Source organism: Cercospora beticola, chromosome 5 (genome assembly GCF_033473495.1).
Source record: "Cercospora beticola chromosome 5, complete sequence".
In the NCBI taxonomy this organism is placed as follows: domain Eukaryota; kingdom Fungi; phylum Ascomycota; class Dothideomycetes; order Mycosphaerellales; family Mycosphaerellaceae; genus Cercospora; species Cercospora beticola.
In genome coordinates this window covers 587,790-612,882 of record NC_088939.1, presented here as the reverse complement: position 1 = coordinate 612,882, position 25,093 = coordinate 587,790, and the positions used below count along the sequence as shown (strand labels likewise).

The 25,093-nt window shown below is 53.2% G+C and overlaps 13 protein-coding genes across 13 annotated transcripts; 7 read left to right on the top strand and 6 right to left on the bottom strand.

The window, feature by feature from the left end:
- Positions 1-1,968, top strand: RHO25_007482 (uncharacterized protein; the record flags this gene model as incomplete). The annotated part of the gene is made up of 1 exon (XM_023599668.2): positions 1-1,968. The coding sequence occupies one exon, from the start codon at positions 1-3 to the stop codon at positions 1,966-1,968; it is 1,968 nt and encodes a 655-aa protein (XP_023449321.1).
- Positions 1,969-2,727: 759 nt separating this feature from the next.
- RHO25_007481 (uncharacterized protein) lies at positions 2,728-4,581 on the top strand (the record flags this gene model as incomplete). Its single annotated transcript, XM_023599667.2, has 4 exons — positions 2,728-2,839; positions 2,901-3,710; positions 3,776-4,122; positions 4,177-4,581. 4 exons carry the CDS (start codon positions 2,728-2,730, stop codon positions 4,579-4,581), a joined length of 1,674 nt encoding a protein of 557 aa, XP_023449405.1.
- A 21-nt stretch (positions 4,582-4,602) lies between these two features.
- RHO25_007480 (uncharacterized protein) lies at positions 4,603-5,837 on the bottom strand (the record flags this gene model as incomplete). The annotated part of the gene is made up of 2 exons (XM_023599666.1): positions 4,603-5,539; positions 5,590-5,837. 2 exons carry the CDS (start codon positions 5,835-5,837, stop codon positions 4,603-4,605), a joined length of 1,185 nt encoding a protein of 394 aa, XP_023449404.1.
- Positions 5,838-6,152: 315 nt separating this feature from the next.
- RHO25_007479 (uncharacterized protein) lies at positions 6,153-8,333 on the bottom strand (the record flags this gene model as incomplete). Its single annotated transcript, XM_023599665.2, has 1 exon — positions 6,153-8,333. One exon carries the CDS (start codon positions 8,331-8,333, stop codon positions 6,153-6,155), a length of 2,181 nt encoding a protein of 726 aa, XP_023449403.1.
- Positions 8,334-9,029: 696 nt separating this feature from the next.
- RHO25_007478 (uncharacterized protein) lies at positions 9,030-9,393 on the top strand (the record flags this gene model as incomplete). Its single annotated transcript, XM_023599664.2, has 2 exons — positions 9,030-9,084; positions 9,137-9,393. The coding sequence occupies 2 exons, from the start codon at positions 9,030-9,032 to the stop codon at positions 9,391-9,393; spliced, it is 312 nt and encodes a 103-aa protein (XP_023449402.1).
- A 705-nt stretch (positions 9,394-10,098) lies between these two features.
- Positions 10,099-10,467, bottom strand: RHO25_007477 (uncharacterized protein; the record flags this gene model as incomplete). Its single annotated transcript, XM_023599663.1, has 1 exon — positions 10,099-10,467. One exon carries the CDS (start codon positions 10,465-10,467, stop codon positions 10,099-10,101), a length of 369 nt encoding a protein of 122 aa, XP_023449236.1.
- A 1,472-nt stretch (positions 10,468-11,939) lies between these two features.
- RHO25_007476 (uncharacterized protein) lies at positions 11,940-13,036 on the bottom strand (the record flags this gene model as incomplete). The annotated part of the gene is made up of 2 exons (XM_023599661.2): positions 11,940-12,585; positions 12,633-13,036. The coding sequence occupies 2 exons, from the start codon at positions 13,034-13,036 to the stop codon at positions 11,940-11,942; spliced, it is 1,050 nt and encodes a 349-aa protein (XP_023449231.1).
- Positions 13,037-14,459: 1,423 nt separating this feature from the next.
- On the top strand, positions 14,460-16,159 carry RHO25_007475 (uncharacterized protein; the record flags this gene model as incomplete). Its single annotated transcript, XM_023599660.2, has 2 exons — positions 14,460-14,537; positions 14,591-16,159. The coding sequence occupies 2 exons, from the start codon at positions 14,460-14,462 to the stop codon at positions 16,157-16,159; spliced, it is 1,647 nt and encodes a 548-aa protein (XP_023449220.1).
- Positions 16,160-17,949: 1,790 nt separating this feature from the next.
- On the top strand, positions 17,950-19,584 carry RHO25_007474 (uncharacterized protein; the record flags this gene model as incomplete). The annotated part of the gene is made up of 1 exon (XM_023599659.2): positions 17,950-19,584. The coding sequence occupies one exon, from the start codon at positions 17,950-17,952 to the stop codon at positions 19,582-19,584; it is 1,635 nt and encodes a 544-aa protein (XP_023449771.1).
- Positions 19,585-19,980: 396 nt separating this feature from the next.
- On the bottom strand, positions 19,981-20,780 carry RHO25_007473 (uncharacterized protein; the record flags this gene model as incomplete). Its single annotated transcript, XM_023599658.2, has 2 exons — positions 19,981-20,681; positions 20,735-20,780. The coding sequence occupies 2 exons, from the start codon at positions 20,778-20,780 to the stop codon at positions 19,981-19,983; spliced, it is 747 nt and encodes a 248-aa protein (XP_023448607.1).
- A 1,066-nt stretch (positions 20,781-21,846) lies between these two features.
- Positions 21,847-22,116, top strand: RHO25_007472 (uncharacterized protein; the record flags this gene model as incomplete). The annotated part of the gene is made up of 1 exon (XM_065602949.1): positions 21,847-22,116. The coding sequence occupies one exon, from the start codon at positions 21,847-21,849 to the stop codon at positions 22,114-22,116; it is 270 nt and encodes an 89-aa protein (XP_065459021.1).
- Positions 22,117-22,233: 117 nt separating this feature from the next.
- Positions 22,234-24,023, top strand: RHO25_007471 (uncharacterized protein; the record flags this gene model as incomplete). Its single annotated transcript, XM_023599657.2, has 2 exons — positions 22,234-22,797; positions 22,845-24,023. The coding sequence occupies 2 exons, from the start codon at positions 22,234-22,236 to the stop codon at positions 24,021-24,023; spliced, it is 1,743 nt and encodes a 580-aa protein (XP_023448825.2).
- Positions 24,024-24,268: 245 nt separating this feature from the next.
- Positions 24,269-24,961, bottom strand: RHO25_007470 (uncharacterized protein; the record flags this gene model as incomplete). The annotated part of the gene is made up of 1 exon (XM_023599656.2): positions 24,269-24,961. The coding sequence occupies one exon, from the start codon at positions 24,959-24,961 to the stop codon at positions 24,269-24,271; it is 693 nt and encodes a 230-aa protein (XP_023448826.2).
- Positions 24,962-25,093: the final 132 nt, after the last annotated feature.

Here is a 25,093-nt window from a genome sequence, read left to right as displayed (position 1 = left end):
ATGTCGCAAATCAAACTCGACATATCCCGGAGGCAGAGAGAGTTCGCGCGCTCGAAATATGCCTCAAGCTCTGAAGACGAGGATGAGAGAAGGAGATCAAAACATAAGCCAGACTCAAAGACCCTCGGCGATGAATATGAAGAGAACCGAGATGCAGCCTACGGCTCAGATAGCAATGGTCGTTGGCATGGGAAAAGCGAAGATGATCATGGTCAACATGCGCGCGGATCTGGCACTTGGACGAACAGCACATTTTCAAAGCCGTCAAAACCACGAAGAGGCGATTCTCATAGAAGAGAACGCGAAGCTCGAATGCGGGCTCACCGTGACGATGATGAGCTCGGCATCAATAGCGGAAGACCCAAACTTGAGCCCAAGCTGGAAGCAGCCAGCCCTCATACTCCGCCGAATTTCCGACACGATTTCTTCATGGGTAATTCCCCATCTGCTCCTCGTAAATCATTCCCGTGGATGGAGCAGTCACCACAACAGGAAATCTTTCGAGAGCCAGCCTCCGAAATGACCAGCCCAATCAAGGCGAGGGGCGCACGTCAAAGCCTATACACATCTGGCAGCTGGGGTCGGCCGCTAACGCCGCGCAGCATTGGAACATCTGACGGCTTCTCAAGTTTTGATGATCAGTATATCCGTGCTCTTGCCGTCGAGATCCGTGTCAACATTATGTTGACACCTTGCTTGCTGGCGTTGAGACAAGGCAAAAGTAAAACAGACCTGGCAGAATACGAGTGCACAGGCTTGACGAGGTCTGCACGAAATGCTCTTGCCCTGGCGCAGCAGCACAAGAAAGAAGTCGCAAAGGGCACCGTAGCACGATGCTACTTCTACGTAGCGCTGACCCAATTTGCGTACTCTCCGGACTCTATCCACAAAAGTGATGCACGCGCGCTGAAGTGGCTCAGGAAGACTCGTAAGGAATTTCCAGGCAGCAGCGAAGCAGATCAGGCACAGCTATGGGTAAGAGCACTAGAGAGTGCCACCAGACAACAACAACGGGAAATCAGCAGGAAATTTGACGATTGGGCAGTATCTGATTACAACGGCGATGTAATCATCAATCGTGCTCCAGTCACTGATCCGTACCCACAACCACGAAGGCCTCCTCTCCAACGGGCCGCTACTTGGCTGCGCAATTTGTTTGGCGGCGCTCGATCAGACTCCGTGCGGGAAGACGATACAGCCATTCACACCAAAGCTCCCACTTTGCAGCGCCAGACGACATCCCAGCTAAGGAGCGATCGATCCTGGTCATCAGATCAATCCTGGTCATCGGGGTCATGGAGCAGCGGGACAGAAAGTTTGCGTGGGATTATACTACGAAACGGACCTGTCAGTGTCAGAGAAGAAACCAGTCCTTCGGAACCGAGTCCTACGCATATGGGTAGGAATGATATCAAAGATGAGCAAAGCAATGGTCGGCCTGCTCCCGTAAGATCTTGGTCAAACTACAATCCCTGGCACAACTCTCAGGCTGAGCGGCCTTCAACAGCAGAGTCTATTACTCGCTGGGTCTCTGAGAAGTTAGGCTACTGGCTTGGGTCCGGGAACATGTCAGATGCGGGTTCTCCTATAAGTGACAGGCCGATGACTCGTGAGTCCGCTATTCCGGCGCCTTTGGATCCTCGAAAGCAGAGCAGAATTCCTCCGCCCTTGGATCCTCGAAGGCAGAGCAGATTCAAGACAGCCGAGGGAGGACATGTCTCTGGAACTGCGCCTTCTCGTGCTCATACGCCCACACAAGGTCCAAGCTCGAAGAGTGGGCAATACGCTTCGAGAGATGAGGTTAACACTCGAAGTAGACAGGAGACTGGTCTTGATGCTGCTGGTCTCCGCCGTCGACGCAGTAGACTAAGCTCATTGGTCCCCCGCCTATCGATACAGAAGCAACCACCGTTAATAGTAGAGGACCTTGCAGAGAAAGGTGAGAGCCCGATATTCTGGCATGAATAACTTAAGATGAGGTGGTCGGGAGGATTAGAGTGAGAAGTAAAACCACAATGCATTCTACAGCAGATTGTAGATCCGGAAGCTGACATACATTTTTCATGCCCTCTTGCGCTTGCTTCCAGTACCATATTGTTTTCTCAGCTTCTACAGGCACAACTATCTTCCAATTATTCTCTACAATTGACAAAGCCAACACTGTGCATACAAAAGAAGTCCTACCAAGCACAACCAAGAACGTGAATATCCAAACAAGACTGCAGAAGCCGCACCACCCGACCAAAAGCCGTCAACCGCCGCGATCGTCAGAGACTCAAGCTCTCTCTCCACTTTTTCAATACTCCACTCCCATACTTTCTCCAGTGGAGAACCTCACGATGGCTGCTGCTCCGGCTTTCCTCTTTGAGATGATCCAACACTATTCTTTGGCAGAATGCGTTTCCTGACCAGTCGTTGACGTTGGAACATCTGCGGTACCACTTTGCATTGCATCTTTCTGTGCTACCTTACGATGTCTCCTCGCGTGGCTATGATGCGCGTTCCGGTTTCCTGTACATTAGAAAGAGGAAAGTATATATAAAGTGGAGAGTGTGGTATTCCGCGTGTTCGCGTGTTGACTGCTTCTCGCGACTTTTTGTTCCTCAATTCCTCATTGCTCACCTGATGCAGTGCTCTCCTACTTGAACGTACTTCTCATCGTTACCTAGTCCTGATTGTTCTCAATAGCAGTCTGCTTCTCGCAGACTCACAACCCGGCAAACCACAATGGACCAAATGAAAGGCTTCCGCGTCGCGAAGTATTTCGAAAAGAGCAAGCTCCTTTTTGCCATCAACTCCATCGCAGCATTATCGATCTTCTTCTTCGGCTACGATCAAGGTTCGCCCTCCTCCCATCTCAGTCCACACGAAAACTCTCTCCACTAACACTCCCTGCACAGGAATGATGGGCGGCGTCAACAACAGCAAACACTACATCGACCTCATGAAATTCGGCTACATCGACCCCCTCACCAACGACCCCGTAATAACCGACTCCCTCCTCCAAGGCGGCATAGTCTCAGTCTACTACCTCGGAACCCTCTTCGGCTGCCTTTTGGGAGGCTGGGTCGGCGACCTCCAAGGCCGAATCAAAACCATAGCCTTCGGAGCCCTCTGGGCGATTTTCGGCGCAGCATTACAATGTAGTGCGCAAAATGCCAATTGGATGATTTGTGCGAGAGCGGTGAATGGAATTGGGACGGGGATTTTGAATGCGATTGTGCCGGTTTGGGCGACGGAGACGGCGGAGCATACGAGTCGGGGACAGTTCATTGCGATTGAGTTTACGTTGAATATTTTTGGGGTTGTGGTGGCGTATTGGTTGGAGTATGGGCTGTCCTTCATAGATGGGGGGGCTTCGCAGTTTCGCTGGAGGTTTCCGGTGGCGTTTCAGATTATTCCGTTGTTGGTTTTGCTGGGTTCAGTATGGTTCTTCCCGGAGAGTCCAAGGTGGCTGGTCAAGGTCGATCGAAATGAGGAGGCGAGGTATATCCTGGGACGATTGAGAGGAGAAGACGCCGAGGGACAAGCGAAGGCCGATGCTGAGTTCCAGGATATCAAGAACATTGTTGTGCATGAGCGCAAGACTGCGAGCAGGAACAGCTACTACTCAATGCTGTTTGGAATTGGTTCTGGCAAGCTGCACACGGCGAGAAGAGTGCAGTTGGTCGTTTGGCTGCAGATCATGCAAGAGTGGATTGGTATTGCTGGTGAGTGAATGACATCGGGTCCGAGTTGAAGTGATCAGATGCAACTTTTGTTAACACCTTTGCAGGCGTCACGGTCTATGCACCTACGATATTCCGCATTGCTGGTTTCTCAGGGGGCAAGTCCCAGTGGTTGTCCGGATTAAACAACGTATTCTACATGATGTCGACACTCATCTGCGTATTCACTCTTGATCGCATTGGTCGAAGATGGACTCTGTACTGGGGATCCGTGGGGATGGGAATAGCCATGTTCCTAGCAGGCGGGATGTCAAGAGGTGGAATCGATGCTCGAGCAGCAGGGAATGAATCCAGTGCCACATCATATGGCATCGCAGCAGCATCCTTCGTTTTCATCTTCACTTCGGTGTTTGGTGCGACTTGGCTGACTGTACCATGGCTGTACCCGGCCGAGGTATGCTCTCTTTTTGTTCTTACCGGTGTAGTAGGACTCGCTGACCTTCCATAGATCTTCCCTCTCGAAGTCCGTGCCAAAGGAAACGCCTGGGGAGTCGTCGGCTGGTCTATCGGGAACGGCTGGCTGACGCTACTCTGCCCCGTAATGTTCAGCGCGATTGGCGAGAAGACGCTCTACATCTTCGGCGCTTGCAATGTGATCACCATTCCCATGGTATGGGCTCTTTACCCAGAGACAAACCAGAGAACGCTCGAGGAGATGGATCTCGTTTTCGCAGCAGACAGTCCTTGGGTCTGGGATGCCGAAGCGAACTTCAAGCGTTTGAAGGAGGAGAATCCTGATCTGGTGACGGCAGCCAGTCGAGGTAATTCGGTCATTGATCCAGAAGCAGGGATTCGTAAAATCGCAGAGACGCATGAGTCGTTGTCGGAAGAGCCGAAGAAAGACATCAACTGATGTTGGTGAGCAGTAAGGTGCTTAGTAGATATCCCACAGTGAGACTTTCCCATCTTTGCTTCCAGCTGCCAACCAGTGCGTCGTTCGTGCTTTCTCGTCTCTCTTCTCTTCGACCGTCATTTTTCTCTGAGCAATAGCCTTCTGTTCGCCGCCATCATCATCGTGGCTGGTGACATCGGCGAATGCAATCGCATAACAACCTCCTTTGTGCCACTTCAGCACAGCCAGTTCCTTGAACCCTTTTGTAGAATACACTCTCATCCTGCCGTCCCATCCTGCAGTTGCGAAAATCTTCTCATCGTCGCGAGTTATCAGTCCTTGTTGACCCGCATGCTTGGTCTGAAGCGTCTTTGTATCTGACCCGGCCTTTGGATCGAGAGGGTGTCGAGCAATAATCGCATCAGCGCCAGAAGTATAGAAAACTCCTGAACCGGTTGCAATGTCCAGAGAGAGGGCAGGCTGGGCGTGAGATTTTGCGCTGTACACACACTGCCATTTCGCGGGCGCACCGGACTTCGATGATGGCTGAGACCAGATACATGCGTGTCCGGATTCATAGCCAGCAACGACAAGAAGGTCTCGATTGGAGTTCGTGCTAGGAGGAGAGGCGAACACGAGTCCAACAGCCATGACCATGCCAGCATTCTGCACCTCTTTCGGGGCAGGAATTGTAGCAATTCGATTTTGGGATGGCAAAGAGGTGACATTGATGCTTCCATCCTGCACTCCAGGTGTGCCGAGCAAGATACCTTCCGTGGGGAGATCTCGTGTTCCTTCCTTGGGAGCATGAATCATGCTGAAGGAGCAGAAGTTCAGCGCGTTGACAGGTAGAGTGTGTAAGAGCCATGGCTGCTTGTGTTCTGTGGAGTCCGTGCTATCAATCGGTAGCACTTTCGAAAAGTCCTTTTCGTCGTCCTCACGCAATCGCCAGACGTGGACTTTGCTGTCTCGGCCATGCCTGCATGTCCTGTCAGCACTCTTGTGAACAAGACTTGATATGCGACTCACGTTATGATCTTGTCATCATTCCAACTGCCAACTCCAAGAATTGTGCTGGTATGTGGTCGCCAAACAGCAACGGCTCGCTTCGAGGAAACACTCCAAAGCACAATCCAGCCGCTCGCGTCGCCTGTTAGCAAGCGAGTGTTACCGCGAAAGAAGTGCACCGCATGTATCTGCGCAGTGTGACCTCTCAAGATGTACGACGGTCGCGCAGGCGGATTCTCGGAGCTCTGCAGGAGGTTCGGTTCAGCCATGATGTTGGTCACGGAATGGTCGTGTACGAGAGATTGGCACGTTTCGAAGTCAAAAGCCTACAGATTTCAGCCAAATGAGCGCGTGACATTCATCTGGTCACTCGTGCGCGAATGGCATTAGGCAGCACTCGAACACTGGGTATCGGAGTCCGCGATGAAGCCTTGGCACTGAATGTCGAAGTTCGAGGGAAGGTTGGACTTTCGAGAAAAGTCCAAAAAGAGGGAAACATGAGCTAGCGCCGGCTGTCCCCGCTCACCTATAGAGCGTTCTGATTGGATAAATGGTCCTACTGGAGCCTCATTGCCTGACGACAGCTAGAAAGTATCCCCCCTCGCAATGGCATAGTCGTCCATCATGCGACCGAATTCCAGCTTCATGAGTAGACGATCCACTCCGCCACCCTTCCAAATCTCAAAGTCTCCTCTTTGGGCAGCCTTGAAATCCAAATACCTTGCTGACCCAACTCTCTCCTGATCAAGCTGCCTGAGTCTGCTGATGACCGTCTTCACATCCATGTCCACCTTGTCCCTCGCACGTTCGAGCTCCAAGATAATCTTCTGCTCTTCGTCGAGCAGATGGGGTGAGACTTCGCCCGTCGCCTCCTCTTCACCATCGGCCTTTTGCTGAATGCCCAAAAGTCGGGTGAAGTATGCGACCAGATTGTCGACGTTGCCAAGCATAGAACGTATTTCTTTCGTGTAGGACAAGTCAGTGAGTAAGAGTGCGTAGATCAAAGATGCCAGGAACAGGCGATGCCCTAGTGCCAATGTCTCCGGATCACGCTGCGTGAGCTCATCACGCTGTGTCGAGTCCACGCTCCGTGTTGAGCTTCGAGGGTCCGATGCCGACTGTTCGACCCATTGCTTGAAATGATCACAAGAGCCTCTGACGACTTCGCCCTCGAAAAATGCGGATGTCTCAGACAAAAGAAGCATTGCAGCGCTACAAGTCGCCCACACACTTCTCGATGCGGCTGCACGCTCTGTTTCCCTCTCTCGGTAGGCAGCATGTTGAACGCGAGATGAATGCAGAACTCTTCTCACCGAAGATTGACGCCAAAGTTCGCTCAGTCTCTGATGCCCTCTTCTGATGGCAAGTAAGTACGAGTTGATGGAAGAGTACGTCTCAATGTCCCTTGAAGAAAGGAACAGATCCATGGGTGGTGTGATCCGCAGATTCAGCTCGGTGGGATTCGGAAAGAGGAGGTTGTTGAACGACACCGGCGAGAGCTGGGGAACTTCCCCCTCCAGCCCATCAGCAGTAGACGGACGCGATGTTGCTGCTCTTGGGTTGATTAGAGATATGTTTGCTTGTCCAAAGTCCAGCACTTCGTCTTCGGCATGCTCCTCTCGTGCCATCAGAGTTCTCCAAACCTGACGCAATGTTTGACTGAGCTCCGCGTCCTTTATAGAAAGGCCTTGCAACGCTTTCACAGGATCTTGCGCCAGCAGACGTCCCATACTCTGCTGCCGAGCCTTCACCCGCTCTTCAGCTTCCGCAATGAGCGCGCTTGCAAACTCTGCTTGGCCAAGCAAGAAGAATCGCTGTAGGCAGTTCAAAAGTCTGGTCGTCTCGTTGAGTGGCAACAAACGTTGTAGCACGTTTCGCGAAAGTGACTGCCGAATCTCCGCAATCGCTCGAGAGAATTGAGCTGGCATGAGTGGTAAGGTAAGGGATGAGAGTTGACTCAGATGAGCTGTTGCGAGCTCGTTATCGCTGATTGAAGAAATTGATGAAGAGGAAGTTGTATGACTTAACCGCCGATGGTGAGCCACTTGATGTAGAGACTTGCCGATGAAGAGTATAGATGCAGCAGTGCCGGGCGTCACGAATGCAGGCAGAAGTGTCTTCTCCTTCAAGTACTTTGGCTCTTCCAAGCCCTCGATTTTGATGAAGAAGTCTCTGGCGCCATACGTAGGCAGCTTTCCATGCACAATCCACGATGTCAGCTGTCGTAGCCACGACGTTTCCGCCACTCGCGTGAGTTCGGTGGCAGCAGTTTCGACCTCTGGATAGCCGGTCTGCATCGAAAATCGCAATTTGTCGATGAGCCGGGCTGAATTGCATCTACTGTTCTTTCCATTTGGATCGAGCATGAAGCACGCGACTTGCCAGTACCAATTCATGACCCGGTGCCAATCATCGAATTCAGCCACGACCGAAGCCAGAGGAACGATTTCGTAGGCGCCTACAAGGCTCGCATCTTTCTTCAGTATCTTCTCCTCGACCTGCAAGATGTGTTTCTGGAACCTGCCCAGATGCATTTGCTGGATGGAGGCAGCCACGGCGCGACATATCACAGACTCATGCGTAGACGCAATCAATTCGAGATGTCGTTTGAGCTTGCGATGCAGTTCGGAAAGCGTGCCTATGGACTTGAGAAGTGCGGCTTCTGAAGGGGATAGCAGCGGGAAGTCGTCCTTGGCCCCATTTGTTGTCGAGTTGAAGAGCGGCGACGGATGGCCGGACAAGGCGAGCAGCACTTCGTGCAGCATGTTCCTCGTGGTCTGCAGCGGCTGCTGCCTGTCGCGCTCTGGCGTCGGCGCGACCTGATCACCACGCTGACAATTGGTTGCCCAGTGATCCCAGACTCAGAATGGCGAGAATACGGCCGGTCGGTGCCAAGAGATCGTCTGCCAGAATCCGGACGCGCGACTTGGAAGCTCCAGATCCAGCCACAGCGACGCGTGTGATCCGATCCTCGTGCATTTACGACGCTCGCGGGTGAGATTCGTGCATCCTCGAGGCCGGCGGCGAAGGCGTGGTTGGCTGGAGAATGATGCCTGACACCAGCGGGCATGTGTCGGCGGACGTCTCATTCAGGCAGGTTTCTGGAAGGGCGCGGCCTGACCGCATCTCGTGGCTGAGAGAGGCGAGACATTCGTGAAGGCAAAGGTGGGGAGCTGTCCGTCCACTGCACCTGCATGATGCAACTGCCCACCTTGGACAGCTGCCACCTGGGGTTCTGGACTGCCGGCGTGGTATAAGATGCAGCACCACTCGCCCTCTCTTTTGCCAGTGCTGCTCGATCCCTTTCGACACAAAGAGTGCGCTTGACATCACACGCGGTCATCCTTCACAGCGCCAGCGCCATCCGCCAGCCTCGTGCCCAAACAACCTCTACTTGACTCTCGCCGCGGAACAATCGACCCCGCCTCTTCACACCGCAACCCCCAAAACTCAAAGCCAACATGCAGAACATCCGAGCCAAGATCAAGCGAAAGTTGTCCATTCGCGATAAAGACGGTATGCAACAATGCCAATGCCTCAGCAGCTACACTGTACTGACATTTTGAAGCCAACCCCGATGACTACGAGAACGCCTCCGATGTCGATGAGGAGACTACGGGCCACCTCCATCGCGAGATCGAAAAGGCCGAGGCCGACGGCCACGACATGGGCAAGCCAGGCAGCTTTCTGAACAAGCTCATCATGCACGGAAACAAGAAGACCGAGGAGCAGCTCGCGCGCGAGGCCGCTTACGCCAACCAGGGTGGTCAGCAGCAGATCGGACAGCAGGCCGTTGGAGCTTCGTCTGACGGTGTCGTGCGATAGATGAACTTTGAGAAGGATACAGGATATGGCAATGACAGTGCAATGAATGTATGATGGAAAGACAGGACAGGTTGGACAATGAAGGTACACAGCAACCAAGAATTGAGTCCGGTTTCAGATCCCGCTCAGAGTTTCTTTTGATAGCTGTCACTCATCCTAATTGCGAACAGCAGAATGGAAACCAGGAAATACGCTCACTGTGCAATTTCTCTCTTACGAAATCAATTACGCAGCTGCGTCGCTTGTCGAGACAGAGCGCCTTAGCTATGCTGCACAAGGCGAAGACACGAGCATCGAAATGGCACTCGACTTCCCCGGGCAGATGAGTACGCAGTCTCAATCTTTGTTTTGCTTTCCGGCAGTACACAACGTTCTCGCCGAAGTTTGCTTACTTCCGAGCGCAGAGCCTACGAGGCTATCTCACGATGGGTGGGCATTGCAAAGAGGCACGAGTACAGGGCGTCCGTCAACTCACACAAACAAGATGACACTGAAACTCGACATGACTCTGGATTCTGGCAAGCTTGCGGTGCCACTGTGTAGTAGGCCAGGTTGAGAACAGAGAGCCTTCCATGTTCTGAGACAGAGATGGTATCGGATGACAGCAGCGAAAAAGTGATCGTTAGACGTCTATCTTCCCATAACGAACGAGGTTGTCATACACAACTTGACTCTCAGGCCCAATACCCACACCACAACGAATGATCACAACTCCCCATGATAAATGGGCAGAATCGGGGCCCCAACGGGCATCTTGACGTCTTCCTCCGGTGCCACTGGTCTACAATACATGCCGACCAATTCCAGAACACCCTCGATAAGCTCGTATCGCGCGCGCAGGCGGCACTCCTCTCCCAACGACCGGCATTGCGACGCGCAGTCTGCTTTTTCGCGCTCCAAGTCCATTGCTTCTGCGTGCTTGGAGAATCGCCAAGTGCGGCATTTGGTCTGCTCCTTGTCATCGTACTTCAGGCACTCCAGGCCGACTTTGTCGCCTGATTTGTCGTTGCTGTTCTTCTCTGCGAGACCGAGGAGTGTGAAAAGCGCCAAGGCTGCCGCTTTGATGCCGACCATCTTGACTGTGGTTCCGAAGCACGTCAGTGAATTGAACACACGACAGCGAAGTGGGAAAGTCCTGACCCGAGGTTTCAACTGGCTTTGTCTTCTGTTGAAATATGGACTAGAGCTGGTGATTGAATAGCGCTGTAGTCGTTTGCTTCTGGTGATGAAGATGTGGTGTGGGAGAGACAGGAGGAGGTGGGAGGCCGAAGGTGTATGGCAGTCCATCCTCCTGTGCTTTCCTCGATGTTGATACTGCAAGAGCGTTGCCAGGAGAGAAGGCGGAGAGGTGAAATACGCAGGTGCGGTCTTTCGCGTGGGAAGTTCTTCTTGGTGCATCGCAGGCGCTCTCCTGCCTTTTGCGGTTGGAAGCCGCTGCCGCTTCATTCAACGCGTTTGGTGCTTGCCTTTGCAGAGGGACCCAACTCGCAGGCTGGTGTGATCGGTAGAACAGACCTTCCGCTATTGCCAGTTTCCGAGCTTCCCTCTCCGCTGGGCTAGGGCACTGGCTATTCGATTTATCATCGAAGACCTGAGAAAGAGCCAGTCTTCAGGAAGCATTTGGCGTACTACGATCCTGAAATTCAAGCTCACTCGAGACTCCGGGTCAGTCCAGTCCAGTCCATCCTCACCTTCCATCCTCCCTCACATCCCCACCCTCACCTCTCTCAACATCCTCACCACCTCTTACCTCAGGCCCCTTATAAACCTGCAACTTCTGCCCGAAAGGCACCTCCACTGACCTCACATTATTCTTCCCCTTCAATCTTCTCCCTTGATGTCCCGTTCTAGCCGCAAGTCTATCTCTCGACTCTCCCAATCCAGGAATAAAAGAAATGTAAATATGCTTCTTCCTCACAAGCATGAAAATCGCAAATAGAACTGCGACTCCGGTTGTGACTCCTAGTGCGATGCCGACGGTTCGGCCTGTCGGCATTATGTCTGAAACTTGTATCGCAGTCTGTGGCGCTTCTGCGTTTGGTTGGTTTGTGAGGTTACAGTTATCGCGTGTGATTGTGGTTGCAGTGATGTAGTGGATCAGGCAGCATGTTCAGCTCTTTCCGGCGCGGTTGTATACCGTACCGTGAAGGATTGCGCTCTCAGCCGCAGGCGCCTTGCGTATGGGTCTTGCTAATCTGTGGCACACAGCACACAGCCACCAGTGTTTTCTATGCTTGGCAACGTATCGCTCGTATAGTCATGCTGTGTAACCATCCTTCAGGATGATTTCTTGGCTATCGCGATCCACGACGTCAGATCAGTGGCTGTTCAGCAATGGAATGAACGAACGCAACATACCTCTCTGCCAATGGGCAAAGGACGTGATGATGTTTTCAAACGGAGACTGTATCCTCTGGTGGTTCTGTCTCTATCGACTCTGTCCTGAGAGCTTTACTGCTGCCAACTCCTACCTATGCAAAATGCAATGCCATATTTGGGTATCCGCCACAATTGAATCAAAAAATGCAAATGCCCACACATGCAAATTATGATGCAGCCTTCTTCCGGTCCAATTCGACTTTCGAGTAGTATGCAGCGCCAGCTGTGGCAACCAACATGCCAAATCCATTTACTATCCCAACTTGCACGTTGAAGAGAACGATGCCGAGTAAAATCGTCAAGCATTGTTTGACGTTTCCGCATACGCTGATCGTGAGGGCTCCGGCGACCTTGTTTGTTTGGAAAGATACGAGGTTCAAGCCGAATGCCATGGCAGCGTTCCCAACAATGGAGACCAGGATGCCTGTCGAGAAGGCTCCTTCGTTTGAGTATTCGCGTAGCTTTGCAAATTCACCGCTTCCGGCGGCGTAGAAGAGGCATTGAATTGCAGCCAGTGGGCACATCCTGAATAGCACTTCCATTGCTGGCAATTTCAGGTTCCCGGTCATGAGGCGATTCGTAGCCACTGTCTTGACGCTCGCAAGTACCACGCCAAGCAGCGTAAGTGTAAACCCGATCGCGGTGAAGTAGTAGTCGCCGAAGGTAGCCAGGCCTACTCCGATGATGAGGGGGATCATCGAAAGATATGTCTCGTGGTCGTAAGTCCGGCCGTACGCCACGCGGTAGATAAATATGGTCATGACGGGACATGTGCTTCGCATGACTTGGTGGAAAGGTACAGATACCAGGGCCCTGTAATGCATTAGTACAGACATGGCAGCAAACGCTGGTGCACTTACAAAGAAACGTTACTGATGGCAATGTTTACTGTGAAAAGCGTTGAGAATGCCACAAGGATGAGGTTGTCTCGTAGTGTTAGCTTCGAGAGCTTCATCTGGCCTGTTGCCAGGAGCATCGAGCATCCTATTGATGTCGCGAAGGTATGCGAGAATGTGAGTAGCCATGGTAGGGAGGCATTGCGGAGAAGGGCCTTGTTGGATAGTGTAACACTGAGGTTGAGGAGGAAATAGAGGCCGAGATAAGTGAGCTTCTTGCTGGTTGATACCGTGTATTCCAGAGGTGTGGCGTTCGGTTGTTCTTGCGATTCTACATCGCGTTCATCCTTATCGAGGAGCTCGTGATTCTCCGGCACTCCGTCCGTGTCCATGGAATCATGGAGTTCCCTCTCTCGTTGCGCATCCATCGAGAAGTCCCAAGCTGGCCAGTCCAAGTGATGATCAAAGTCGTTGGTTGTCTCTCATGATATTACGAATGCAAAGTGGCTACTTGCAAGCAGGAAGATCCGAGCGGGCCAAGGTCAGTGAGGCGTGCGGATCGCACGGCTGCGCTGATGACAGAGGCTGAATGCTTGTTGGGTGCAATCGCTGCTCGTCGCACGCGGGACTCGGCTGTGATATGTGAGTGGTTGTCTCCTGCGTTCAGCCGATACTTGGCATTCATGCCGCTAGCATAAACATAATGAAGAAGATGAAGGGAAGGAACAGCTCGCTCTCTGCTGGACCAATACGACGGTGGTGGACTCCAATCGGAAGGTCCAGATGGTACTTGAGCGGTAGCGCGAGCACGAGTGTCAGGCTGATTTCTGCGCCTCTCGGCAGGGCTGCGAGCCAAGCGTTCCGCGAAAAGCCGCGAGTGCCACAGCCAGATCCACTGTGGGTGGCTGTGGTCTGACACTTTTTACTGCTCTTCGCACCGGCTGCCGATAAGCCAATGCTGGATGTTCCTTCGCCGTTGCACTCTTTGGACGCGACGCGCATCCTTGCGAATCACACTCCCACGATGGCACGGCGGGCACGATTGGCGACTGCAGTACGCTCCCCTTCACCGCAATCCGCATACAAATGACACGATGGCCGCCACCCGTGCCAACGCCTCGAAGCGATACTCGCGCCCCACCGCCTCCTGCCGACCACCCGTCCGCGCGCTGGCCTTGCGCTCTTGGCGACTGCAGCAACGTGGGGCCCAAGAGTCTGCGCGCATCAGGTTTTTCTCCCTTCAGTAATCGCGCGCTCCCGAAATACGAAGCGTGGCCCGCCGAATGTGCGGAGTGTCTTCCGATCTCTAGCAACGAGTGAGATGATGCCTGCGGTGCCCTGTGAGCAGGAAGGAGAAGCCGCTCCGTGGATCCTGTCCCAGCAAGCGTGGCATCCGATAAAGGCACAGTAGCTCCGTTACCCCTGAGGAGAAGGATTCAAGCAGCCGAGCAGCACCAGCACTTGGGGGTCTTGGAGCCACGAAAAGAATTCTTGTTCGTGACGACGCCACGCCCAACGCTGTGGCACATATTCTGCACGAACCAGCATCTGAACGAGCCTTATGCTCCAGCCCAGCAATCACGCGAACACCGGAGCTGCGGGCAATCGTTTTACAAGTACAACCCCCAAACAGAGCTGCAGCTGCTGTGGCAGTCTCTTCCAGCCACAAGTCTCAACCACCCACGTTTTCCAGATAAGCTCAACTGGTGGCTTCCGCGCTACTTTTAACCCCGCGACCCTTCTTCACAACCGCCGCGGCTCTTGGAAAGTCATCTCGACCAGGGGGTCTGTTCATGTTCACTCTTTGGCGCTGCTCGACCGTTTCCTCTTGAGAAACCCACATTCGTTAATATGGCTCCAACCGTTGTTACCGCTCAAGGCAGCCGCAAGACGGTGAAGAAGATCTGCTGCATTGGCGCAGGCTATGTTGTCAGTTTCTTCGAAGCTGATCCCGTACCTGACATGGTTAACATTTACGATAGGGCGGACCCACCAGCGCGGTCATTGCGCAACACAACCCAGACATCACCGTAACGGTCGTCGACTTGAGTGAAGACCGCATCCAGGCTTGGAAATCGAACGCCCTGCCCATCTACGAGCCTGGCCTTTTCGATGTCGTCGAAGTCGCCCGCGACTGCAAAGATGGCCGTCGCCAATCGAACTTGCACTTCTCGACCGACGTTTCCGGCGTGATAAACGAGGCCGACCTTATCTTCATCGCTGTCAACACTCCTACGAAGACGGAAGGTCTTGGTGCAGGAGGAGCATCGGACCTCGCATACGTTGAATCGGCTGCACGACACATTGCAGAGGTCGCGACAAGCGACAAGATTATTGTTGAGAAGAGCACAGTGCCATGTGGAACAGCGGACAACATTCAAGAGATTCTCGACGCACATGCTGCGCCCAATGTTCACTTCGACATTCTGTCGAACCCGGAATTTTTGGCTGAGGGCACAGCGATGAACGATCTGATGAAGCCTGATCGAGTACTCATCGGTTCGCACAAGGACGAGAGATCGCTCGTGGCAGCCACAGCTTTGGCGGACGTTTATGCTGCATGGGTGCCACGGGATCGCATTATCACGATCAATCTCTGGTCTTCAGAGCTTGCCAAACTTGCTGCCAACTGCATGCTTGCGCAACGAATCTCCAGCATCAATTCCTTGAGCGCAATATGCGAAGCTACAGGAGCGAACATCGAAGAGCTTGCATTTGCCGTTGGGCAAGATACCAGAATAGGGCCCAAGATGCTCAAGGCATCGGCAGGCTTCGGAGGCTCATGTTTCAAGAAGGATGTTCTCAGCTTAGCATACATCGCTGAGACCCTTCACCTTCCCGAGGTCTCCGCATACTGGAAGTCGGTGGTAGACATCAACGAGTATCAGAAAGAGCGGTTCGCTAAGAGGATAACAAAACGACTATACAACACTCTTCGCCTGAAGAAGATCGCCATCTTAGGCTTCGCTTACAAGAAGAATACGGGCGACACACGAGAGAGCGCCGCGATCACAATCGTTGGCCAGCTCATTGCTGAAGGCGCAAAGATTGCAATCTACGATCCGCAGGTGTCAGAAGCGACAATTCAGCAGGATCTGATTCGTGAGCACCGACCTGACGTGGTCAAGCAACGCGTCACTGTCTATCCTGACGCAATCTCTGCATGCGCCGACGCCAGTGCCGTGGTCATCCTTACCGAGTGGGACGAATTCAAGACCGATCGTGTGGCAGAGAAGTCGAACGGCACGAAACAAACAACGTACACGCAAGCAAACGGTCACTCCGATTCCTCGTCCAATTCGGAGGCGGAAAGTGAGTTCTTGGACAGTGCTATTGGGACACCGGCGTCCACTGAACGTGAACGTCCAGAATATGTCGACCCCATCGACCCAGCCAACAAGCGGGTAGACTGGGCTCAAATTGCCAGCTCGATGAAACGGCCGAGATTAGTCTTCGATGGACGCAACGTTGTGGACAGCCAGAAGCTTGCGAGCTTGGGGTTCACTGTCGAGTGCATTGGCAAGCCAGGTGCTCGGCAGCGACGCTTGTAGATGTTCTTGCATCAAGATTCGCACGCTTACCCGGAGGTGAACGGATCTTTCGGTGAGGTCAGCGGACTCAGCGCCCCAAAGATTCTCCGCTGGGTGATGAAACTTGCAACCCATGGGGTCGCATGTGATGGGGTTGCGCACATTGTCGATCGGGACCACTCGATGAATCTGAGCTTAGCGTACGCTCCAGGTTTGAGGTGGAATGTGGATGACACAGCATCTCGCACACCACACATGAATCGAGACGCGCGTAATGGTTCCACGGGATTCCAGACCTCTCGAACGTTGCGCTAGACGTTTGCATTGGACATGGGCGGTTTTCGACTCCGAAGGTCGCTGGATGGCCTCAATTCATGATGTGAATATTCTTTGGAACTTGGCGACATAGATTTGCGATGGGATATACTGCTCACGCAGTCATTAGGCAATCCCAGCATAATAATAGGTAGCACAGCAGCACAGCGTTCCTTATAGGCCTGGTATCAAACACAGCAGTCCGCGTCAGCACTTGCTACTCCTGCGGCAGGGGCCGGGCCTGGTAAGGAACAGCAGCCGAACTTCTGGATGAAACTTTGTGAAAGCCACACGAAAACCACCCGATGCATCACGCATCAACCGGAAAAGGTCATTGAAATCTAAGCATTCGCCAAGCTTTAACGTGCAAGCCGAACCCGGCTGATCCAGCAAGCACTTTGCTATCGGCCCACTCGGTCAGCCCAAGTGTCGTCACTTTATATCATATCCTTGCACCATGCTGAGACTTTTGGTCCGGTTCACGGCATCTCATTTTTCCCGCAGGAGGAACATGCATGTGTTGTGTAGGGTCCACTGAAGGAGTTGGTGTACTTGGCAAGGTGGGTGCTATGTCTTGGTGAAGGAGGTAGCGCTCGTACCTGAGGTGAGTCCTGGTTGTTCGTGAACATTCGAGGTGAAGCCGAAAGCGAACGCCCCTCGCCGTGGCGGCCATGATCGGCGCTTACGACATGAGACAGGCCGAATCCTTGAATTAGAAATTTTGGCTGCTGCCGGGGGTTGGTATTACTGCAGCTTGCTTGACTAGTAGAACCGGGGCCTACACTTACTGACAACCTATAGTGCAGCCGAACATCGGAATGGACGCGATACGTGCGAGATATCGACCCCCCATGCACGGCATTGCAATCAACACTGTAGGCGCTGTGGTCTGACCTCCTGATCCTCCTGCGCGCCGAACATGAGGCAAGAGGGAAACAACAGCCGATGACGAGGCCCCCTCGCTTGGCGGCAAGATGGCATTTCTGGGTCTATGCGGCCATGCACAAAGCAGAGAGGCTGCTATTCGAGCGAATCCACCGCCAATGTCAGCAGCCCGCGGGTGTGGAATCCGCACGCCGACTCTCACTCGTCCGCATCGTCGCGACTCGCCTCCCCTCAGTCATGGCCCGTCGCTAGGTGTTAGTCGTCGTTTGCTTGCACGCGCCGCCAACCGCTGGTGCCAGTGTCGGCGATCCTTCCTCGTGTAACTTCACTTCTTACGTCCTTTGTTGGTAGGCGGAGACTGCTCACCAGCTTGCCATCCTTTTGCGCTTGGCGAGCAAAGTCGAACAAGAACATACTAATCAGCCACCGCCTTCTTCACGGGCCTTTCCTTCTTTAGAACTGGCTAGAAAACTGGACCCGCAACACCTTGCCGGAGCCCGATTGCCCTTCTGTTGCCGTCCGCAAATGCACGCACAACTCCACAAGAAGCGTATGCAGCAACGACGAGGAACAACGCCGCTTCCCCTCCTTTCCGCTCGACAGTCGCGACGATGATCGCTAACAAGCGGTTCGCCTTCTTGACGGCCGTGGCCTTTGGCATCTTGCTGCTTCCGTTTCTCTTTGGATACCACTTTACAAAGATCAAAGACGTTTCATTAAGCTACATCAAACATGCCTCGCGATCAAGAGCCTTCCATCTGCTTCTTCCTGCAACGGGGCCGAATTTGCACTTTTGTCGACTTCTGTTATCAGCAGCAGTGACTGGCTATCCCGAACCCATCTTCATCGGTTGGGATGGACGAGGAATGTACAATGGCTCCGAGTCGCATTTGTTCAAGATCACAGAGACCTTGACCTACCTGCGCTCTCTGCCTCCAAGTGCCGACAATGATCTGGTTTTATTACTCGACGCGTACGACATCTGGCTTCAATTGCGACCAGAGGTCATGATTGAGAGGTACCACAGCGTGATTAAACAAAATGACGAGCGCTTAAGGCAACAAGGGTTGCTTGGCAAATATCACGGAGGTGACTACGTTCGAAACTCCATCGTCGTGGGACCGGATAAGATCTTCTGGCCGCAAGGAATCGATGATCCCGCGAGTTGGGCAGTGCCGGAGTCACCTTTGCCGAAGGACTCGTTTGGTCCTGCCACCGATGTTATCATGCTTACTGCCAGACCAAGATGGCTGAATAGTGGTACAATCATGGGACCAGTAGGTGACCTTCGAGACTACTTCGCGGCCACACTGGACATGGTCAGCCGAAGGTACGATTCGAACTATGAGTTCCGAAATAGCGATCAACTCTACTTTGCCGAAGTGTGGGCTGAGCAGGAAATCCAGAGAAGGCGTCTACGTGATGGGGACTTTAAAGCACCAGAAGTGCTTGAGGGCGTGAAGGGTATCATGCCTGAGATCCCCAAGGGCCGAAGAACGGAGTATCATATTTGCCTCGACTACAGGACAGAGATGTTCCAAACAGCAGCTGCATTTGAGAAGCACCTTACCTGGATGCGCTTCAATCTGACGAGCGAAACGTACCCAGACATTCCGCAAGACGATCGATTCGGAGGAGGTGAAGTGGCCGACGGATGGGTCAAAGACATTCGCATCGACAAAATCAAACTCACCGACGACATTCTCGAGACGGATCCTCCTTTCGCCGCAGCAGATGAACCCACAGACATGCCTAAGAACCAATCGTGGACCGAGACCAATCTGGGCACCAACCTCGTCACGAAAGAAGCTTTCCCTCTCTTCCACGTCACAGGCGACAAAGGTATCCGAGACCGCTGGTGGCCGCGAATGTGGTTCCACCCGTACGGCGAAGAGCTCCTGAAAGCCACGAAAAAGAAAGAGCATGTATTAAGCAGCGGGACCACAGGTAAGCAGAGTGGGCTCCGAAAAGGACAATTCGTCTTCGCGAAAGCTGCCGGGACGAATTGGCGAGGTGCTGTTCCTGTCGTTACGCACGCGAGACCGCAGCTGGAAGATGAGAAGGGTGGAGCTTGGGTGGACAACGGAGATTATGTGCCGTGGAATGCCATGTGTGGTGCCTATGAGGGTGAAGACCTTTACATTGGACCTGAGCTGGCGGGGAAGGACAATCCGCCTCCGCCGGAGCCTGAAGAGGAGGGAGAGGAGGGCACTGAGGAACAGGCTGAAGAACAGGCTCGAAGATGAACTTTGTATAACGCGGCATGAGCGGTTGGCGTTGGAAACTCTTTTTTTTTTGACTTTCGTTGCATAGCGGAGGGCATGTATGGCAAACAGAGCGCATGTGTATGGCGTAGAAGTGTGCAGTGTAGAGCTTGACGGCTGCCTTCATTGGCGTGGTAAGATACCCGCATGTTCAGGTTAATATCGTCATCTCTGTTCCAAGCTTCCTGGTGCGGACCATGTGCGCATGGTGATGAGCTGCTCTTCCAGCACTTCTATCAGAGCTGGAGCCGCAGGGAGCGCAGCCGGCCTGTAGCTGATGTCGACGTACTTACATCCCGCTTGCTTCCCAAAAGCTCTTGTGTCATATCATATCATCGTTATCATTCTCTTGCCCTCATACAGCACTTGGCTGGCCCCTCAATCCAGTGCTTCCGCCAGTACGATCAAACTGAACCTCAGCTCTCCGCCCCCAGCCTCTTCCTCTCTCTTCAAAAACGCTCTTACGCCTTTCTCTAGCGCCGCTGGACTCAGCACATCCTCATCCTCTCCAATGCTGCCTCGGTCAAGCGGTCCCTTCCTCCTGCCGTCCAGTTCCCACAAATTCCCATTCTTCCCCTTCACGAAACAGACATAATGCAAATCAATACTGTCATCTGCACTCGGCGCTTGCGTATCGCCCGTCGCAGCCGCAGCCTGATGTGCCGTCTCCAAAGCCTCCGTCTCCTCCAACAACACCGCTCGCTTCACCGGATCTAATGGCTCCGCCTTCTTGACCAGATCTTCCAACGCCGTGCCGGGTTGAATGTAAGTTCTCGCTTGTCCGTTGCTGACGCCGTGGAGAAGGCCAATGAGACCGCAGGCATTCCCAATCGTTTGTTTGTACCAAATTACCGGTTCGGAAGAGCCGCTGCCTGTGTATTCGGATTTGGAGCTGTCTTCTTCGTGTCGGAATTTCTCGTAGGTTTGGGAAACGGGGAAGACGAGGAGGAGGGCGTGCGCGGGGCGTGGGACGAAGGCGAGGAGGTCGGGGTCGTCGATTGAGAAGACGTCGTGGAAGGAGAGGGATTGGGAGAGGCCGAGGTTGTGGAGGAGAGAGGTCATTACTTCAGGGTTGTTTTCTGGTGGTTTGTAAGTAAGTTGCTGGTCGTTTGGCGGAGAAGTGATGCCTTACCGAGTGGGACGAAGCGCTTGTTGCGCGTTCCTGGTTCGACTGCCATGATCGAGGACTGTATCGGTGAATACGTATTGTACTGCAGTGAGTTGTGAGAGTCTTGCGGAAGTGTAGAGTTTATGGTGTTGGATGAGGAGCTTTGAGGCAGCAACGGATGATGCAATGCAACAAACAGACAAGCTTTCCACCCACCTGCAGGTACGAACTAGTTCCACGAGCTTCTCTCTACTACAGACTACAGCAACAGCTGGGCGGTCATGAAGTGAGGTGAGAGGAAGGTTGCCGTAATACGAAGGTTGCCGCAATACGAAGGTGGAAAGTCAATCTCAAGCCGAACCATTTTCTTATAGGGAGCACGGGCATTGGGGCTGAGCAGGAGGTAGATCAGGAAGCTCATGCTTGATCCACAACTCCATCCACCCTCTTCTTCATCCACTATTGACACGACATAGTTCAGGGCAACATCTAGACCTGTTCATTTCACTCAACGGCGTGCAATGTCACGCTGGATCGCCCGCCGAGCTGAAGCAGGCAATGCTTCGTCGGAAAGCCTACCGGGTGCTTGCGTTCGGTGAGCACGAAGTTGTGCTCGTCGATACTGTTCATATCGCTGTGGGAACTTCGAACCTCGCTCAGTTGGAAGATGTCAAGGAGATCCGCAATTGACACGTGTCTACAGCATTTCGTCTTATGGCCTGTCTGAGCAGATAATATATCATGCTTGAGCGCTCACAGCTTGCGTAGCCAGATTTCCGAGACGCCAGGACCAAGCGATACTTTCAAAGTTGTAAGAAGAGGACTCGGTGGCGGTTTCTCCAGATGGCTTGCTTCCAGTGCCGACGACAAGGGGCGGCCCTGCCGCAGGACGCAGCATCGTGGAGTAAAGTGATATTGACCAACATGAGCGAGAAGGGAGCGCCGCAGATTCGTGTAGTGATGATACGCCACGAAGAGTGAAGTGTTCGCGTAGCTTCCCAAGTCACTCCTTCCTCGGACGCGTCCATGGCAAGAGCGTGTCTGCCGCCTAGAAAGCTGACCTCCTCAACCATGTACAATCCTGTACACAGCACAATCGCGACACCAAACCAATACACATCCCTACAAGACTCGCCATGGCTGTCAAGAAACAAACTGGCAAGCAACGAGTCAGGCCGACGCAAGAACGGATTGAATTCTCGCCAGACCCACCATCACCTAGATTGCCAGGCGCGCTCAGAGGTCTGAATCCAGACAAATATATCATTAATAACAGCGTCAAGCACACAGTGGAATCTGCAGATGGTGATGACAATGGCACCAAGAGTCCGCCGTCAACGAAGCACACTACTCGCGCATCGCGAGGTCTCGGAAAAGATGTCTCATACGCAAGTGTTATTCCGTAGGTTCTGGGGCCTATCATTCTAACAGTGATGCAGGACATGAAGTACCATCCAATGGATAGAGTGACGCGCCCCAACAGCGCTGCAACCCGAAGACAGTCAAAGTCTGCTTCGCTTGCTATGTCCGAGGCCGAGGATGAGGATAATTCTGCGACGATCGACAGCGACGAGGATCTCAGCGAGGAAACATCCCATGATGAGCCGTCCGAGAATTCGCAGGACGAGGCCGAACCACGCAGGACGATCAAGACCCTTGTGATTGAACCACGCCTGCCAGATCCGAAGGCATCCCGCCACTCAGCTCGAGAGGCAGCGAGGAAAGCTGTCAATTACTCCAAGAAATACCACCCGCAGGACCACGGGATCCCCGGATATCGACATCGACCTTTCCTCACGCAACCAGATCAGGAAGACTTGGTTGCTTCGACGAATCGCAAGAAGCGTCCTGTCCCAATCACCGATGAAGCGGACGCAACTGAGGATTCTGGAGACGAGCAGCCAGAGGTCGCGAGAGGCAAGCCGAGAAAGAAGTTGAAATCACTTGGGGATGAACCACCTTCACGAACAAAGAAGAAGCGAGGTGGTCAGCGGGCCGCGACCAAGGCCAAAGCCAAAGGCAAACAAACTAACAAGTCGGCGTTTCGTGCGAAGGAAGCAGAAGAAATCGATGATCTTGTGAACATGGTACGACCTCAAAATTTACACTAATGGCTTCCACTGATTACCTGCAGGCAATCGCGGCAACACAGAAAATGGGACCAATCACCATCAGCAGCAACGATGACAGTGATGTTGAGGAGACGCCTGAATTGGCAGCCGACGACTACGACGATCCTATGCCTAACCTGCCGGGCATGCTTTCGCGCGAGGACAGTCGCGATACTGCGAACATGCCCGACAAATTGTTGACTGCGTGCACGCAAGTGAGCAACTTACCCGGCACGGACGAATCTGGCACGGTGCCGGATGATGACCCTGCAGACTCACGCGACTCTTCGCTTGTCACTGTTGACACGAGCGCCACTCTGGCTCATGAGGTCGCTACTCCTGCGACAACGTTCCATGCCACTCCTGGTGATGGTGCGGTGCCATTCCCTCTGCCGACATACGTCGAGGATCGAGTGAGGCTCACGGTAGGCTCACAGTCTCCAGTAACATTCGCAGCTGTGGTACGCACGCTATTCGAGCAGCCTCTTTCCGGAACAGACGCGACACTAGTTATCCAAAAGCCGTATCTGGAATATCCACCGGCCCGTGCTCTGCAGGCCCGTGAGGACTCTGCAAGATCGCCTTCGCCACAGGACACAGCCTGCAGCATGGACAATGAAGATCAGATTGAGACGAAGAGCGAAAGCGAGGTCGGTATTGGGCAAACTGGCTCGAAGCTGCAGCCGATTGTCGAGAGGTCGAACCTGGAGTTCCCGCTTGCTCGCGTTTCTTCACAGCACGGGACATCTTCAAGCCCACCGATGCCAGTAGACCCAGCCAGCAGTGCGAACGGCGGCCAGCATGCTAGCGAGGAGTTCCGACACGATGAGTCCCGTCACACTGAGCTTCAACACGATGAACGCCAAGACGATGAGCTCCAACGTGATGAGCTCCATCAAGATGAGCTTCAAGACGATAAACTCGAATACGATGAGGAGAACGAAGATCCTTACGAAATGTACACTCCTGTCGCAACCGAGTTTGAAGATGCCATGGCCGTGACAGAAAGCTCAGCAGGGCAATCTTCGGATCCCATCAACTTCATCGAGATGTTCGGCGTGACTCAGAAGGACGCTACTACCCAGCAGTCTGCAACGCCAAATCCGTCCACGCCGCGCAGGTCACAGCTCATCTCTTGCAGAGAGGCCTTGGGCTATGACGACTCAGACATGTACCAGGAGGACGAGGCAATGAGAGGTTGACTGCCCGGTGCATTTGTGCAACTGTACAGCTGCGTTGCTGTTCGTCCAAGCTGGCTCAGATGGTGTGGCGCAAGAATTGTGTTTCGCTACATGCGTTATCTTTATCGTGCACAAAAGAGGTATGTATTAACGTTCGACCAATGTCTATGCGAGATTTGGCCAATGCTTCAATCGTCAGAGGTTGTTCGATCCACTCTGCAGTCGGACTCCAAAGTTTCTGTGGATTCGAGACTCATGAGCCCCCTTCAGCTTTCTCGTATCATCAGAACCGCGATAGCGACGCATGGAAGTAATAAGCACACCATGGAAGTCACAGATTGCATTCCAAGAATCGTGGGCTCTAAAGACCGTCTCCAGACCTCGTAGTCCTCGGCACGTCGGCGATAAAATTGCTTCACAGTGCGCAACCTCCCGATCCACTGTTCATTCTCGCGGTAAAAGCCGCTCGGCTCCCTTCGAAACCATTTGCATAGGTATCGCCGATGCCGAGGATGCGACCGCTTTTCGCGAGATATCGAAACTTCACAGCCGTCTTCATCTTCGCGCCACTCGTAGATGTAGCACCATGTCCTTTCGTAAGGAAGCCTGTGGAAGTATTTGAAGAAGCTGGTGTGGGTTTTGGGGGCTGAGAGGATGAAGGTGCTCCGGGTGTAGTATTTCGCAACGTATTTCTCGCGGGTCCAGTGACAGAGACGGAGAGCCAGCGGAGTTTGGAAGTTGGAATCGATTCGAATCCTGGGTCGAGCGTGCGGGTCATCATCGAAGAGCTTTTCGAGGATCATATCTATCAGCTCTTGGGGGAGAATGATGGCATTTTGGCGCAGAGGTGCTTCTTCTGAGTCTTCGACTTCGTCGGCGCCTGTTCCTTCCTCGAGGGCGCGTGCTTCATCTTCGGATCCACGGAGGACTGTGTCGTCTTCTTCTCTGAGCCGCTGCATGGTTGCCATTAGATCGGAGTCTGCGATGATGAGAGTGTGTTAGTGGAAAAGAATGTTGAAAATACTGGACTTTTTTTTGGTGCGTCGGAGCCGCGTGGTGGGAACCGTGGTTGGATTGTTTAGCATCTACGG